The sequence below is a fragment of the Nerophis lumbriciformis genome, linkage group LG23, assembly GCF_033978685.3.
Source record: "Nerophis lumbriciformis linkage group LG23, RoL_Nlum_v2.1, whole genome shotgun sequence".
Taxonomy (NCBI): Eukaryota; Metazoa; Chordata; class Actinopteri; order Syngnathiformes; family Syngnathidae; genus Nerophis; species Nerophis lumbriciformis.
Genome location: NC_084570.2, coordinates 28,902,807 through 28,919,160, shown reverse-complemented (window position 1 = coordinate 28,919,160; position 16,354 = coordinate 28,902,807). Strand labels below are relative to the sequence as shown.

The window sequence follows — 16,354 nt, the reverse complement described above, 5'->3', positions numbered from 1 at the left end:
AACGTTAAAGAGTTTAAAGTTTACATTAACTGTAGCCAAATTAAGCGCTAATTTAATCATAATATATAATGACATAATGCAGGTAACTTTTTCAAACGCAACAAACATATTTTACATTACTATGGATTTTTTAATCTCTGCAATTAGACTGTTAATAACTTCACTATCCAAACAAACATAAAAAATAAAATTGGACTCTCAATATCTGTTGGCACTTCAATAAATATTGAACATTTTACCCGAATTGGATAAAACCTGGATCGCTTTGTTTTGTTGCAATTTTCGTTGCCAATTAAAATTGTATGCATTTTTAATGCCTCTGGACATGTATTTAATAGTTTTTAATGTCATTTAAGGCCTTAATTTTCTCTAAATCCCTTTAATGACTTCCAATGCTTGTTAATGATAGTTACACTTCCAAAAGAAGACCTGCTGCCAACAGCAAAAAAGAACACTCATACATTTAACAAAGTAGTTGTGTTACCTGTTGCTATAGGGCCATCTAGTTTTCTGCTTATGATCATCATGCTTGTAAATAGTTTGTGATGCCAGCATCCGAAGTGAAGAAAAGTCCCAAAAACAGTAGAAAAAAAGTTACATGGCCAGCTGAGCTAACCGCACTTTCAAAGTGTGGACGCAGTCCAAAATACACCTGAGTTGCGCTTTGACTATTATATGTTTTGCCTTTAATTATTAAAATACACAAAGTTAGTGATTAATTCGGCTTTGTTTAAACGAATGTTTCGTGTTGGCTGCTAACATTAGCAGGGTGGTCCTTCCCCTCAGCTAGCTAGCTAGCTAGCCACAAAACAATCGTCCACAGGGGAGCTGCTGACTCTCTTAAAAACCGTTAAAGTCCAACTATTACTGCTGGCCGGTGTGGCCCCTGCCCCCCTCGCAGTTTTCTGTCTACAAAGCGACTCGACCCAGAGCACCATTCCCGTGTTTTATTCCCGTCGAGCTGACTTTGTAGTTAACAGCAAACAGCGACGCTACGACCAACTGGCCGCGACCTCTCTTGTCCTCCTTCGCTCGTCTTCGGGGCGGCTATCCAACACAAGCTAGCGAGCGGTGCTCACGCCCCATGCTAACGGCGCAGACGGGCCGACGCATCTCCACTTTTGCCGCGGAGCTCTTGTAGTCACCGCCACGAAGAAGCGGTGTTTAATCCGTCGACTCAGCGGCACAAGTGTCTTATTCGACGCGGCGAAGTGTGGTCGTTGCTATGGGCGTCTTCAGTGTCCCGGGGTGAACGAGCAGCGACGACGGAGGGCGGGGACAGGGCGGGGCTTAGCGGGCTACAGTTGAGAAAGGAGGGTTTACCGCCTCCTAGTGGCGACTAATTGTACCACACAAACAGGTGATCCAGCTTTGAAAACAAACACTATATCAGTGTTTTTCAACCTTTTTTGAGCCAAGGCACAAAATCCGGAGGCACACCACCAGCAGAAATCCTTAAAAAACGAAGCTCAGTTGACAGTAAAAAGTCGTTGTCGCAATTTTTGGATATGACTTTAAACCATAACCAAGCATGCATCACTATTGCTCTTGTCTCAAAGTAGGTGTACTGTCACCACCTGTCACATCACGCCGTGACTTATTTGGAGATTTTTGCTGTTTTCCTGTGTGCAGTGTTTTAGTTATATATCTGTATCATGGACCCCGACTTAACAAGTTGAAAAACTTATTCGGGTGTTACCATTTAGTGGTCAATTGCACGGAATATGTACTTCACTGTGCAATCTACTAAAGAAAGTCTCAATCAATCAATCAAAAGTTCTTGTCTTGCGCTCCTATTTTGGTGGCTTTTTCTCCTTTTTTGGTATTTTCCTGTAGTGTAGCAGTTTCATGTCTTCCTTTGAGCGATATTTCCCGCATCTACTTTGTTTTAGCGATCAAGAATATTTCAGTTGTTTTTATCCTTCTTTGTGGGGACATTTTTTATTGTCATGTCATGTACGGATGTACATCATGGACGCCGTCTTTGCTCCACAGTAAGTCTTTGCTGTCGTCCAGCATTCTGTTTTTGTTTACTTTGTAGCCAGTTCAGTTTTAGTTTCCTTCTGCATAGCCTTCCCTAAGCTTCAGTGCCTTTTCTTAGGGGCACTCACCTTTTGTTTATTTTTGGTTTAAGCATTAGACACCGTTTTACCTGCATGCCACCTTTTTACCTGCATGCTGCCTCCCGCTGTTTCCGACATCTACGAAGCAATTAGCTACCGGCTGCCACCTACTGATATGGAAGAGTATTATACGGTTACTCTGCCGAGCTCTAGACAGCACCGACACTCAACAACAACACATCATTTGCAGACTATAATTACTGGTTTGCAAAAAATATTTTTAACCGAAATAGGTGAAATTAGAAAATCTCCCACAGCACACCAGACTGTATCTCACGGCACAGTGGTTGAAAAACACTGCACTACATTACCAAAAGTATTTGGCCACCCATCCAAATGATCAAAATCAGGTGTCCTAATAACTTGGCGCGGCCACCGCTGTATAAAATCAAGCACTTAGACATGGAGACTGTTTCTACAAACATTTGTGAAAGAATGGGTCGTTCTCAGGAGCTCAGTGATTTCCAGCGTGGAACTGTCATAGGATGCCACCTGTGCAACAAGTCCAGTCGTGAAATTTCCTCGCTCCTAAATATTCCAAAGTCAACTGTTTGTTTTATTATAAGGAAATGGAAGAGTTTGGGAAAAACAGCAACTCAGCCATGAAGTGGTAGGCCACGTAAACTGACAGAGAGGGGTCAGCGGATGCTGAAGCGCATAGTGCAAAGACTTTCTGCACAGTCAGTTGCTACAGAGCTCCAAACTCCATGTGACCTTCCAATTAGCCCACGTACAGTATGCAGAGAGCTTCATGGAATGGGTTTCCATGGCCGAGCAGCTTTATCTAAGCCATACATCACCAAGTCCGATGCAAAGCGTCGGATGCAGTGGTGTAAAGCACGTCGCCACCGGACTCTAGAGCAGTGGAGACGCTTTTCCATCTGGCAATCTGATGGATGAGTCTAGGTTTGGAAGTTGCCAGGAGAACTGTACATTTTGGACTGCATTGGGCCGAGTGTTGAATGTGGTGGAGGAGGAATTATGGTGTGGGTGTTTTTTCAGGAGTTGGGCTTGGCCCCTTAGTTCCAGTGAAAGGAACTTTGAATGCTCCAGGATACCAAAACATTTTGGACAATTTCATGCTCCCAACTTTGTGGTAACAGTTTGGAGCGGGCCCCTTCCTCTTCCAACATGACTGTGCACCAGTGCACAAAGCAAGGGCCATAAAGACATGGATGACAGAGTCTGGTGTGGATGAACTTGACTGGCCTGCACAGAGTCCTGACCTGAACCCAATAAAACACCTTTGGGGTGAATTAGAACGGAGATTGAGAGCCAGGCCTTCTCCACCAACATCAGTGTGTGACCTCACCAATGCGCTTTTGGAAGAATGGTGGAAAATTCCTATAAACACACTCCGCAACCTTGTGGACAGCCTTCCCAGAAGAGTTGGAGCTGTAATAGCTGCAAAAGGTGGACCGACATCATATTGAACCCAATGGGTTAAGAATGGGATGGCACTTCAAGTTCATATGTGAGTCAAGGCAGGTGGCCAAATATTTTTGGCAATATAGTGTACTATTATTATTACATCCTGAGAACCAGGAAAAAAAAATGTTTTACATAAAAAATTGTGTTGGGTGAAAAAATATGCAGCTATCTTTTTTTGGGCATTTTATGAAATGTAATATATGCAGTACAGAACTGTATCAAGTGCCAATTGAATGATTATTTCATCCATCATAATTCTAAAATAAACGACTTACAGAGCAACTACTTACATACAGAGTTCCTTTGAATCCGATAAATTATTTTTTAACTGTATTTATCCAGGAAAGTCACACTTTTCTTGACACTCAAGGCGCTTCACAGAGAACTGAGGACCCCACATTCACACATTGATGGTGGTAAGCATCATTAGTAGCGGCAACTGCCCTAGGGTAGACTGACGGAGGGGCGGCTGCTAATTTGTGCCTAGGGCCCCTCCCACCACCACCAAACAATCATTACGTACACCAGTGTGCGCGCCACTGGGAACAAGGTGGGTGAAGTGTCTTGCCCAAGGACACAATGGCCTTGACTAGGATGGCCGAAGCTGGAGTCGAACAGTCGCATCTTGGATAACATCTTAGAGAAGCTTTCACTCTGCAAGGCAAAATGATGATCAGTTTGAGAGCCAGAACGGACCAACCACTGGAATGTGTTTGCTTGCCCTAACCATAACAATCTTGATCTACAATCCGGCTCTCCACGCATTGGCTGTAAACACCCCAGTGAGACCATTGCAGTGAAAGACGCTCTGAATTCCCTTCCCCCTTTTTCATTTGGGACGTTGACTCTGTTCCCCCCCCCCCCCCCCCTCCACCCCATCACAGCTTAACCCCCACGGTATGCTGGACTAAGGAGCAGCACAATTATGGCTGCGTTTTTGTGTGTCGTAAATATGTGCTGATACTGTATGTGCTTATTGTTACTCGAAAATGGAATCCCTATTATAATGTACCGTAAATTTCAGACCATAAGGCGCACTTAAAATCCTTTAATTTTCTCAAAAATCGACAGTGCGCCTTATAACCCTTGCGCATAATGTACGTATTAATTCTGGTTGTGCTAACCGACCTCGAAGGAATTTTATTTGGTACATGGTGTAATAGGGCAGCACGGTGGCAGAGGGGTTAGTGCGTCTGCCTCACAATACGAAGGTCCTGAGTAGTCGTGAGTTCAATCCCGGCCTCGGGATCTTTCTGTGTGGAGTTTGCATGTCCTCCCCGTGACTGCGTGGGTTCCGTCCGGGTACTCCGGCTTCCTCCCACCTCCAAAGACATGCACCTGGGGATAGGTTGATTGGCAACACTAAATTGGCCCTAGTGTGTGAATGTGAGTGTGAATGTTGTCTGTCTATCTGTGTTGGCCCTGTGATGAGGTGGCGACTTGTCCAGGGTGTACCCCGCCTTCCGCCCGATTGTAGCTGAGATAGGCTCCAGCACCCCCCGCGACCCCGAAGGGAATAAGCGGTAGAAAATGGATGGATGGATGGACATGGTGTAATGATAAGTGGGACCAGTAGATGGCAGTCACATATAAGAGATAAGTGTGAACTGCAGCCTGTTCAATAAATGATGCGAGAAAGTACCCATAAGCAAGCAACACCAAAACGTTGTTGTTTCATTGAGAAAATAGAACATTACACACGGCACTCATAAATCTGTCAAAATGTTTTAGTACGACTTTGGTAAGCTATGAAGCCACACCGCTTGATGGCTGCTTGACTTCCTGACAGACAGACCCCAGTCTGTGAGAGTGGGCAACAACACCTCCAGTGCCATCTCCCTGAGCACCGGCTCCCCCCAAGGCTGCGTCCTGAGTCCGCTGCTGTTCACACTGATGACCCATGACTGCTGCGCCAGGTCCACTACTAACCACATTGTGAAGTATGCGGACGACACGACAGTAGTGGGCCTCATCCGTGACAACAACGACATGGACTACAGGGAGGAGGTGAAGCATCTGGTTGACTGGTGCAGAACCAACAACCTGGTCCTGAATGTCAACAAGACCAAGGAGATCATCATTGACTTCAGGAAGCACCAGTCCAGCCACGCTCCACTCTTCATCAACGGCACAGCAGTGGAGATGGTAAGCAGCACCAAGTTCCTGGGTGTGCAGATAACTGACAATATAACCTGGTCCCTACACACCAGAGCTCTTGTAAAAAGAGCTCAGCAGCGCATGCACTTTTTGCGTCGGATGAAAAGAGCACAGCTCCCTACCCCCATTCTCAGCACATTCTACAGAGGCACTATAGAGAGCCTGCTGACCAACAGCATCTCTGTCTGGACTGGAGCCTGCAATGCCTCAGACTGGAAGTCTCTCCAGAGAGTGGTGAGGACGGCGGAAAAGATCATCAGGACTCCTCTTCCTCCTATCCAGGAGATCGCAAAAAGCCGCTGCCTGACCAGGGCTCAGAAAATCTGCAAAGACTCCTCCCACCCCCACCAAGGACTGTTTTCACTGCTGGACTCTAGAAAGAGGTTCCGCAGCCTCCGTAGCAGAACCTCCAAGTTCTGTCACAGCTTCTTCCCTCAGGCCGTAAAGACTCTTGAACGCATCATAATAATCCCCTCAACTCCCCCCAAAATGGATTAACTCGCTAGAATATAAAGACAATATAACATACATCCATAAACGTGGATGCATATGAAAAAGTGCAATATATTTATATGTACAGTAACCTATTTATTTATTTATATATGCACCTTATTGCTTTTTTATCCTGCACTACCATGAGCTAATGTAACTAAATTTCGTTCTTATCTGTACTGTAAAGTTCAAATTTGAATGACAATAAAAAGGAATTTTTTTATTTTTGTATTTTTATTTTTTTTATTTTTTTTTGAGGGGCATTCATCTTCTGCTGTGGCCATTACTAATATAAAGTAGCCTACAGTTCTAACTTATATATGTCAGTAGACTTGCTATGGAAGCGCTAAAAACTACCAGTACAACAAAGACAACGGGGAGAAGACGCTGTCGAAGTGGAGGCACGTATATAAGACCGCTCACAAAACGGCGCATCCTGAAGCAACGGTCAGAAAGTGGCTGTTAGATGGTCTGTAAAACATCATCTATGCAACATTTTGATCAAAGAACCACCATTACATGTTATGTAGACCACAAGGAAGTCTTTTAAATATTTGAAAAAAATTCATTGTATGACCACTTTAATGCACCTTATGTTTCGGTCCGTTCTATAGTCCCAAAAAAACGGTACTCTGTTGTTTGGAAATCTTTCTCAATCTACTTGAATTTAGCATAAGGCAGCGACTCTCAAACTGTTGTAAGCATACCATTAGTGGTACGCCAAATAATTACTTAATTAAATATTCAAATACAGTGTTACTGTTCAAACTGTATGTAAAGTTACAGTGGCCAAAAATATTAAATATACTTGTTAAATAAAACCTCTGCCTTGTTTTTAATTAATATGTAGGCCTACTACGCTACTGTATTTTAATGTTGCTCATTATGGTGCTACTTGGAGAGCCGAGTGTTTTCTAAGGTGATACTTGATGAAAAAAGTTTGAGAACGACTGCCATAGGGCAAATATCCGGTCAATGCAACCCCTCCCTCTAAGAAATCCTCTAGTATTGGATCGAGTCACACATCGGATTTTTGGACCCTTCCATTGGTTTTGTGACTCACGAGTCGAGTACGAGCAGCCATGCACGCAGCCATTTCTCGTCACTTTCAACGCTAATTTTATACATTTTAATAAGTTCAAAATACACTGTGACCGCGAAACCTCTTTTTTTCTGTTCCTTTGTTTAGCAACCTTATTAAAATGGGGTAAATATTAAGAAAGTTATGACAACTTTAACAAAAAGGCCACACCTAAAATCTTGAGCCACGTCAACTTTGTATTGAAGTTGACCAGAAATGTGTGCATTTTCACCGGTTTTAAAAGTCCATAACTTTTATATTTATCACAGGAAAACGATACTTATATTACTTGAACGGTCTCTACTATGGTTGTAGGGTATACCGGTACCAGTGACGTGCGGTCACTAGAGGCAGGTGAGGCAGGGCCTCATCTGCCATCATGGAAAGAAAAACAATGTAAAAAGAAAACAAATTAATTAATTTGTTATATGTATTCAGTGATTATACTATAAAGTTATTTTCCGTTTAACTTCACCAGTTTTCGATTATTTTTATTCAAAATCGCTGAATTTTCACATTTGCTGTTCAAATACTGAGAAGAGACGGTGCGGTGATCAGCAGCCAGTTGAGGCACGTCACTCAGTTGTGCCTCAACATGGATTGCGGACTCGGCTAACTGCTGGCCTGCTGTGCAGTGAGACTGTATTGCTATATGAACTAAATTATACATTTCCATAGTTTAGTTAGCTGAGGTATATAATGTACAGTGTATTTTGTCAACAACTGTATGTGTGTAACGTATTTCTTGTGCTGAGCAATCATAAAACTGCTGCGAAGACGCACTGTGTGAGGCTCGCAGTAATCCCGCCTCCTGGTGCCGGTTAATGCACCCCCGCGCAGAGTGCATCCCCCGACGGGAGCGCCACACCAACCAAAGCCCACACCCAAACCCTCCACGTGCAAGACCAAATCCACCCAAAAAAAGTCACTCAACAAGAAGCCAAAAAGTGCAAAAACAACATTGCTCGCGCCGGAGGAGCCGTGAACGACTGCAGGGACACAACATTAGGTACACCTGCAGACTGCAGCACGGATTTCATATTTCATTCATTTACAACTCCTCCAACACGAACACCACTGTTCCCGCACTTATAAGTAAAGGTAAGACCATAATAAGGTTTTTTTAATTAAATGTGCTTTTTTGTGTGCTACAGTTTGTATGTGTAAAGTTAAAGTTAAGTTAAAGTACCAATGATTGTCACACACACACTAGTGTGTCCTCTGCATTTGACCCATCCTCTTCTTCACCCCCTGGGAGGTGAGGGGAGCAGTGGGCAGCAGCGGCGCCGCGCCCGGGAATAAGTTTTGGTGATTTAACCCCCAATTCCAACCCTTGATGCTGAGTGCCAAGCAGGGAAGAATGCTGGTATGAGCTTTTAAACACAACCCGTTAACTGCTGCCAATCAAATGGTGAATAAGATACTCTTTCGGGTTCATATGTTTGTAAATCTGACTGTGATGAAGTCAGTGCCTCACCAGCCATCAACCTCACCGCACGTCACTGACCGGTACTAGTATAGCATCGGGGTACTAATGAATAAAAAACGGTACTATACTCTGTTTGAAAAGTACCGGTTCCCCTTTTTTTTTCTTTACGGCATGGCATTGCTGGTTTTACGAGCAGAGGAGCATGTTTGGCAGCGCACAATCACAGAGTACCGTATTTTCCGCACCATAAGCCGCCCTGGGTTATAAGCCGCGCCTTCAATGAACGGCATATTTCAAAACTTTGTCCACCTATAAGCCGCCCCGTGTTATAAGCCGCATCTAACTGCGCTAAAGGGAATGTCAAAAAAACAGTCAGATAGGTCAGTCAAACTTTAATAATATATTAAAAACCAGCGTTCTAACAACTCTGTTCACTCCCAAAATGTACGGTAATGTGCAAATGTGCAATCACAAACATAGTAAAATTCAAAATAGTGCAGAGCAATAGCAACATAATGTTGCTCGAACGTTAATGTCACAACACACAAAATAAACATAACGCTCACTTTCTGAAGTTATTCTTCATTCATAAATCCCTCGAATTCTTCTCCTTCGGTGTCCGAATTAAAAAGTTGCGCGAATACGGGATCCAAAATGGCCGGCTCCGTCTCATCCAGCAGTTCTGTGAATCCTGCCTTCCGGAAAGCTCGGACCACAGTTGTGACCGAAATATCCGCCCAGGCATTTACGATCCACTGGCAGATGTTGGCGTATGTCGTCCGGCGCTGTCTCCCTGTCTTAGTGAAGGTGTGTTCGCCTTCGGTCATCCATTGTTCCCACGCCGTTCGCAGTCGTGCTTAAATGCCTTGTTGACACCAATATCGAGCGGTTGGAGTTCTTTGGTTAATCCACCCGGAATGACGGCGAGTGTTGTATTTGTGTGCTTCACTTGTTTTTTGACACCATCTGTGATGTAAGTTTAAATTCTGCGTTATACGCGTGTCGCTTAGTAGGAGCCATTTTGTGGTCTTTACAGATGTAAACACACAAATGAAATGAAACGCAATATCTGGGGGCTTCTTCTTCTACGGGGGCGGGTGGTTGCTTACAGTAGAAGAAGAAGCGCTTCCTCTTCTATGGGGGCGGGTGCTTACCTTGGCGGTTGCTTACCATAGAAGAAGAAGCGCTTCCTCTTCTACGGGGAAAAAAGATGGTGGCTGTTTACCGTAGTTGCGAGACCGAAACTTTATGAAAATAAATATTTATATTAATCCATATATAAGGCGCACCGGGTTATAAGCCGCACTGTCAGCTTTTGTGAAAATTTGTGGTTTTTAGGTGCGGCTTATAGTGCGGAAAATACGGTACTTACAAGCAGACACAGTGTGTAGACAAAAAAGGGAGAACGGATGCAGTTTGGCCTAACAACTAAAGATAAAGGTGAAGTTATAACACTGAAACGCCCTCAGGAAGATGTGCTTTAAGACATGGCTAGCTAGCTAGCAGTTAACATCCATCCACCGTCAGCAGTGTTTTAGCTACTTCTAAATCACTAATCCTTGCTTCCATGCCATGGGTGGATCTACACCTGACATCCACTGTAATGATACTAAGTACAAGACCGTATCTAGTCGATAGTACTAAAATTACATCGATATTTTTTATCATCACAAAATCTTTTTTCCTTTTTAAAAAATTCATATTATGTTTATAAAGTCAGGAAATATGTCCCTGGACACATGAGGACTTTGAATATGACCAATGTATGATCCTGTAACTACTTGGTATCGGATCAATACCTAAATGCGTGGTATCATCCAAAACTAATGTAAAGTATCAAACAACAGAAGAATAAGTGATTATTACATTTTAACAGAAGTGTAGATAGAACATGTTAAAACAGAAAGTATGCCGATATTAACAGTAAATGAACAAGTAGGTTAATAATCCATGTTTACAGCTTGTCCTTTATAATGTTGACAAAATAATAGAATATAAATGACACAATATGTTACTACATACGTCATCAGACTAATTAGGAACCTTTGCCTGCGATGAGGTAGCAACTTGTCCAGGGTGTACCCCGCCTTCCGCCCGAATGCAGCTGAGATAGGCTCCAGCACCCCCCGCGACCCCAAAAGGGACAAGCGGTCGAAAATGGATGGATGGATGTTTACTTACAAACCCCGTTTCCATATGAGTTGGGAATTTGTGTTAGATGTAAATATAAACGAAATACAATGATTAGCAAATCATTTTCAACCCATATTCAGTTGAATATGCTACAAAGACAACATATTTGATGTTCAAACTGATAAACTTTTTTTTTTTTGCAAATAATCATTAACTTTAGAATTTGATGCCAGCAACAAGTGACAAAGAAGTTGGGAAAGGTGTCAATAAATACTGATAAATTTGAGGAATGCTCATTAAACACTTATTTGGAACAACAGGCAAATTGGGAACAGGTTGGTGCCATGATTGGGTATAAAAGTAGATTCCATGAAATGGTCAGTCATTCACAAACAAGGATGGGGCGAGGGTCACCACTTTGTCAACAAATGCGTGAGCAAATTGTTGAACAGTTTAAGAAAAACCTTTCTCAACCAGCTATTGCAAGGAATTTAGGAATTTCACCATCTACGGTCCGTAATATCATCAAAGGGTTCAGAGAATCTGGAGAAATCACTGCACGTAAGCAGCTAAGCCCGTGACCTTCGATCCCTCAGGCTGTACTGCATCAACAAGCGACATCAGGGGCGGCATGGCGTAGTGGGTAGAGCAACCGTGCCAGAAACCTGAGGGTTGCAGGTTCGCTCCCCGCCTCTTACCATCCAAAAATCGCTGCCGTTGTGTCCTTGGGCGGGACACTTCACCCTTTGCCCCCGGTGCCACTCACACCGGTGAATTGAATGATGAATGATAGGTGGTGGTCGGAGGGGCCGTTGGCGCAAATTGCAGCCACGCTTCCGTCAGTCTACCCCAGGGCAGCTGTGGCTATGAAAGTAGCTTACCACCACTAGGTGTGAATGTTTGATGGGTTCTACATGTAAAGCGACTTTGGGTACTTAGAAAAGCGCTATATAAATCCCAGTTATTATTATTATTATTATTATTAAAGGATATCACCACATGGGCTCAGGAACACTTCAGAAACCCACTGTCAGTAACTACAGTTGGTCGCTACATCTGTAAGTGCAAGTTAAAACTCTCCTATGCAAGGCGAAAACCGTTTATCAACAACACCCAGAAACGTCGTCGGCTTCACTGGGCCTGAGCTCATCTAAGATGGACTGATACAAAGTGGAAAAGTGTTCTGTGGTCTGACGAGTCCACATTTCCTCCGGACCAAAGAGGAAAAGAACCATCCGGATTGTTATAGACGCAAAGTGTAAAAGCCAGCATCTGTGATGGTATGGGGGTGTTTTAGTGCCCAAGACATGGGTAACTTACACATCTGTGAAGGCGCCATTAATGCTGAAAGGTACATACAGGTTTTGGAGCAACATATGTTGCCATCCAAGCAACGTTACCATGGACGCCCCTGCTTATTTCAGCAAGACAATGCCAAGCCACGTGTTACATCAAGGTGGCTTCGTAGTAAAAGAGTGCGGGTGCTAGATTGGCCTGCCTGTAGTCCAGACCTGTCTCCCATTGAAAATGTGTGGCGCATTATGAAGCCTAAAATACCACAACGGAGACCCCAGGACTGTTGAACAACTTAAGCTGTACATCAAGCAAGAATGGGAAAGAATTCCACCTGAGAATCTTAAAAAATGTGTTTCCTCAGTTCCCAAACGTTTACTGAGTGTTGTTAAAAGGAAAGTTCATGTAACACAGTGGTGAACATGCCCTTTCCCAACTACTTTGGCACGTGTTGCAGTCATGAAATTCTAAGTTAATTATTATTTGCAAAAAAAAAAATAAAGTTTATGAGTTTGAACATCCAATATGTTGTCTTTGTAGCATATTCAACTGAATATGGGTTGAAAATGATTTGCAAATCATTGTATTCCGTTTATATTTACATCTAACACAATTTCACAACTCATATGGAAACGGGGTTTGAAACTACTAAAAGACAAGATGTCTAGTATGTTATACCGGCTCAGTGGGCTTGTGGTTAGAGTGTCCGCCCTGAAACTGGAAGGTTGTGAGTTGGTCGCTACACCAAGATTATAAAAATGGGACGCATTACCTCCCTGCTTGGCACTCAGCATCAAGGGTTGGAGTTGGGGGTTAGATCACCAAAATGACTCATTTTGGTACCGGTACCAAAATATTGGTATCGGGACAACCCTAGTCTCTACAAGACCTGTCTGATAAGACTGTAATCGCGTGAATCCATCAATTTAAAAGACAATGTATACCTGTCTTTTGTCTCTATTTGTTTAGGTTCACTTTATATTTCTACCTTTTGTCTTCTCTTTGGGTCCTTGCTTGCTTCTCATTTTACTTCATTTTGGCCTCTAAAATGAAAGCGTCCCTGTGTTCCGGGGCTTGGCGCCGTCGTTCTGCTTGGGAGATCACAGGCAACCTCATCATCCACCCGTCACGGCGGGGCTTTGTGACACGGTGGATGACATCATGGGAGGAGGTTTTCTTTGATAAAGAAAACGATGATTTGACGAATGGGTGGGCGGGTGTGAAGTGATGGATGCTGTGGAGACGCGTGGAAGGCTGGATGAAGTCGATACGGGCGTGCGGAGGACGTGAGAAGGGCTCGGGTCTAAACTGAGACGGCGACACATGCTGGGAAGGCGACGATGCTAAACTAAGCTCGAAGTCGGAGGTGAGGAAAAGGTGCCTGCCTGTATTCACCGCCGTAAATAAGAATATTGACACAATTCCACGGTGGCCCCGTGCTTCCTATTCTTATGTTGTGGCGACGATGCCTCAGAATCGATCTCCCAGCCGAGGTCAAGGTGTAAGTGTGAGGATCAGGCCCAGTTCTGCACCGCAGCCCTGGGAGTTTTACGAGCGAGGGATGGCACCATGGTTTTGAAGGACTGTATTTGGTCTCCGGTGTGTGACAGACAAGGACACCTGTGCACTTTCAGTGCCATTTGAAAAAGTGGGGCCGGAATGTGGGTGGAGCCAACCTGACTTTTACATGAAGATTTACACACGGCTCTATTTGCCCGTTACGCTGAGTCAGTGTTAGTTGCTATGTTCACACTGCAGGTCAATTAAGATTGTTTTAAAGCACAGGTGTCAAACTCAAGGCTCCGTGGGCCAAAATTGGCCTGCCACAATATGTTATGTGGTGTTGTGTGTACAGGAGGAGGAGACGGCACAGACAACAGCGCCTTTATCCATTCATCCATTTTCTACCGCTTGTCCCTTTTATTGTTTATTGAATGGATCCCCATTAGCTGACGCGAAGGCGACTGCTATTCCTGGGGTCCATATAGGAGCATCAATCCATCCATTTTCTACCGCTTGTCCCTTTCGGGGTCACAGGGGGTGCTGGAGCCTATCTCAGCTGCATTCGGGCGGAAGGCGGCATACACCCTGGACAAGTCGCCATCTCATTGCAGGGCCAACACAGATAGACAGACAACATTCACACTCACATTCACACACTAGGGCCTATTTAGTGTTGCCAATCAACCTATCCCCAGGTGCATGTCTTTGGAGGTGGGAGGAAGCCGGAGTACCCGGAGGGAACCCACGCAGTCACGGGGAGAACATGCAAACTCCACACAGAAAGATCCCGAGCCCAGGATGAACTCAGGACTACTCAGGTCCTGAGTATTGTGAGGCACATGCACTAACCCCTGGTCCACCGTGCTGCCCGTGCAGCGCCGTTATATTAAGCTAAATTTAGTATATATATATATATATATATATATATATATATATATATATATATATATATATATATATATATATATATATATATATATATATATATATATATATATATCAGTGACGTGCAGTCAGGGGAGGCAGGTGAGGCCTCACATGCCATCATGGAAAGAAAAAAAATGTAAAAAGGAAAAAATTAATTAAATTGTTATATGTATCCAGTGATTATACTATAAAGTTATTTTCCATTTAACTTCACCAGTTTTAAATTATTTGTATTCAAAATCGCTGAATTTTCACATTTGCCGTTCAAATACTGAGAAGAGACTTGCGGTGAGTCAGCAGCCAGTTGAGCCTCACCATGGATTGCGCAATGACTCGGCTAACTGCTGGCCTGCTGTGCAGTGAGACCGTATTGCTATATGAATTACAAACCCCGTTTCCATATGAGTTGGGAAATTGTGTTAGATGTAAATATAAACGGAATACAATGATTTGCAAATCATTTTCAACCCATATTCAGTTGAATATGCTACAAAGACAACATATTTGATGTTCAAACTGAAAACTTTTTTTTTTTTTGCAAATAATCATTAACTTTAGAATTTGATGCCAGCAACACGTGACAAAGAAGTTGGGAAAGGTGGCAATAAATACTGATAAAGTTGAGGAATGCTCATCAAACACTTATTTGGAACATCCCACAGGTGAACAGGCAAATTGGGAACAGGTGGGTGCCATGATTGGGTATAAAAGTAGATTCCATGCAATGCTCAGTCATTCACAAACAAGGATGGGGCGAGGCTCACCACTTTGTCAACAAATGCGTGAGCAAATTGTTGAACAGTTTAAGAAAAACCTTTCTCAACCAGCTATTGCAAGGAATTTAGGGATTTCACCTTCTACGGTCCGTAATATCATCAAAGGGTTCAGAGAATCTGGAGAAATCACTGCACGTAAGCAGCTAAGCCCGTGACCTTCAATCCATCAGGCTGTACTGCATCAACAAGCGACATCAGTGTGTAAAGAATATCACCACATGGGCTCAGGAACACTTCAGCACTGTCAGTAACTACAGTTGGTCGCTACATCTGTAAGTGCAAGTTAAAACTCTCCTATGCAAGACGAAAACTGTTTATCAACAACACCCAGAAACGCCGTCGGCTTCGCTGGGCCTGAGCTCATCTAAGATGGACTGATACAAAGTGGAAAAGTGTTCTGTGGTCTGAGGAGTCCACATTTCAAATTATTTTTGGAAACTGTGGACGTTGTGTCCTCCGGACCAAAGAGGAAAAGAACCATCCGGATTGTTATAGGCGCAAAGTGTAAAAGCCAGCATCTGTGATGGTATGGGGGTGTATTAGTGCCCAAGACATAGGTAACTTACACATCTGTGAAGGCGCCATTAATGCTGAAAGGTACATACAGGTTTTGGAGCAACATATATTGCCATCCAAGCAACGTTATCATGGACGCCCCTGCTTAATTCAGCAAGACAATGCCAAGCCACGTGTTACATCAACGTGGCTTCATAGTAAAAGAGTGCGGGTACTAGACTGGCCTGCCTGTAGTCCAGACCTGTCTCCCATTGAAAATGTGTGGCGCATTATGAAGCCTAAAATACCACAACGGAGACCCCGGACTGTTGAACAACTTAAGCTGTACATCAAGCAAGAATGGGAAAGAATTCCACCTGAGAAGCTTAAAAAATGTGTCTCCTCAGTTCCCAAACGTTTACTGAGTGTTGTTAAAAGGAAAGGCCATGTAACACAGTGGTGAACATGCCCTTTCCCAACTACTTTGGCACGTGTTGCAGCCATGAAATTCTAA

General features: G+C 43.6%; 1 protein-coding gene across 3 annotated transcripts in view; it reads right to left on the bottom strand.

The window, feature by feature from the left end:
* Window positions 1-16,354, bottom strand: part of dyrk3 (dual specificity tyrosine phosphorylation regulated kinase 3) — a 70,068-nt gene that overhangs the window by 35,764 nt on the left and 17,950 nt on the right. Inside the window, exon 1 of one of the 3 annotated variants that reach the window (XM_061984840.1) lies at window positions 13,128-13,220. The exons of 1 other annotated variant lie outside the window; for it this stretch is intronic. In XM_061984840.1, the coding sequence (XP_061840824.1) occupies window positions 13,128-13,164 (37 nt within the window). In that variant the 5' untranslated portion in view covers window positions 13,165-13,220. Of the gene's footprint in view, window positions 1-484; window positions 1,254-13,127; window positions 13,221-16,354 lie in introns of those variants that run through there. One more of the 3 variants, XM_061984839.1, reaches the window with a different exon arrangement.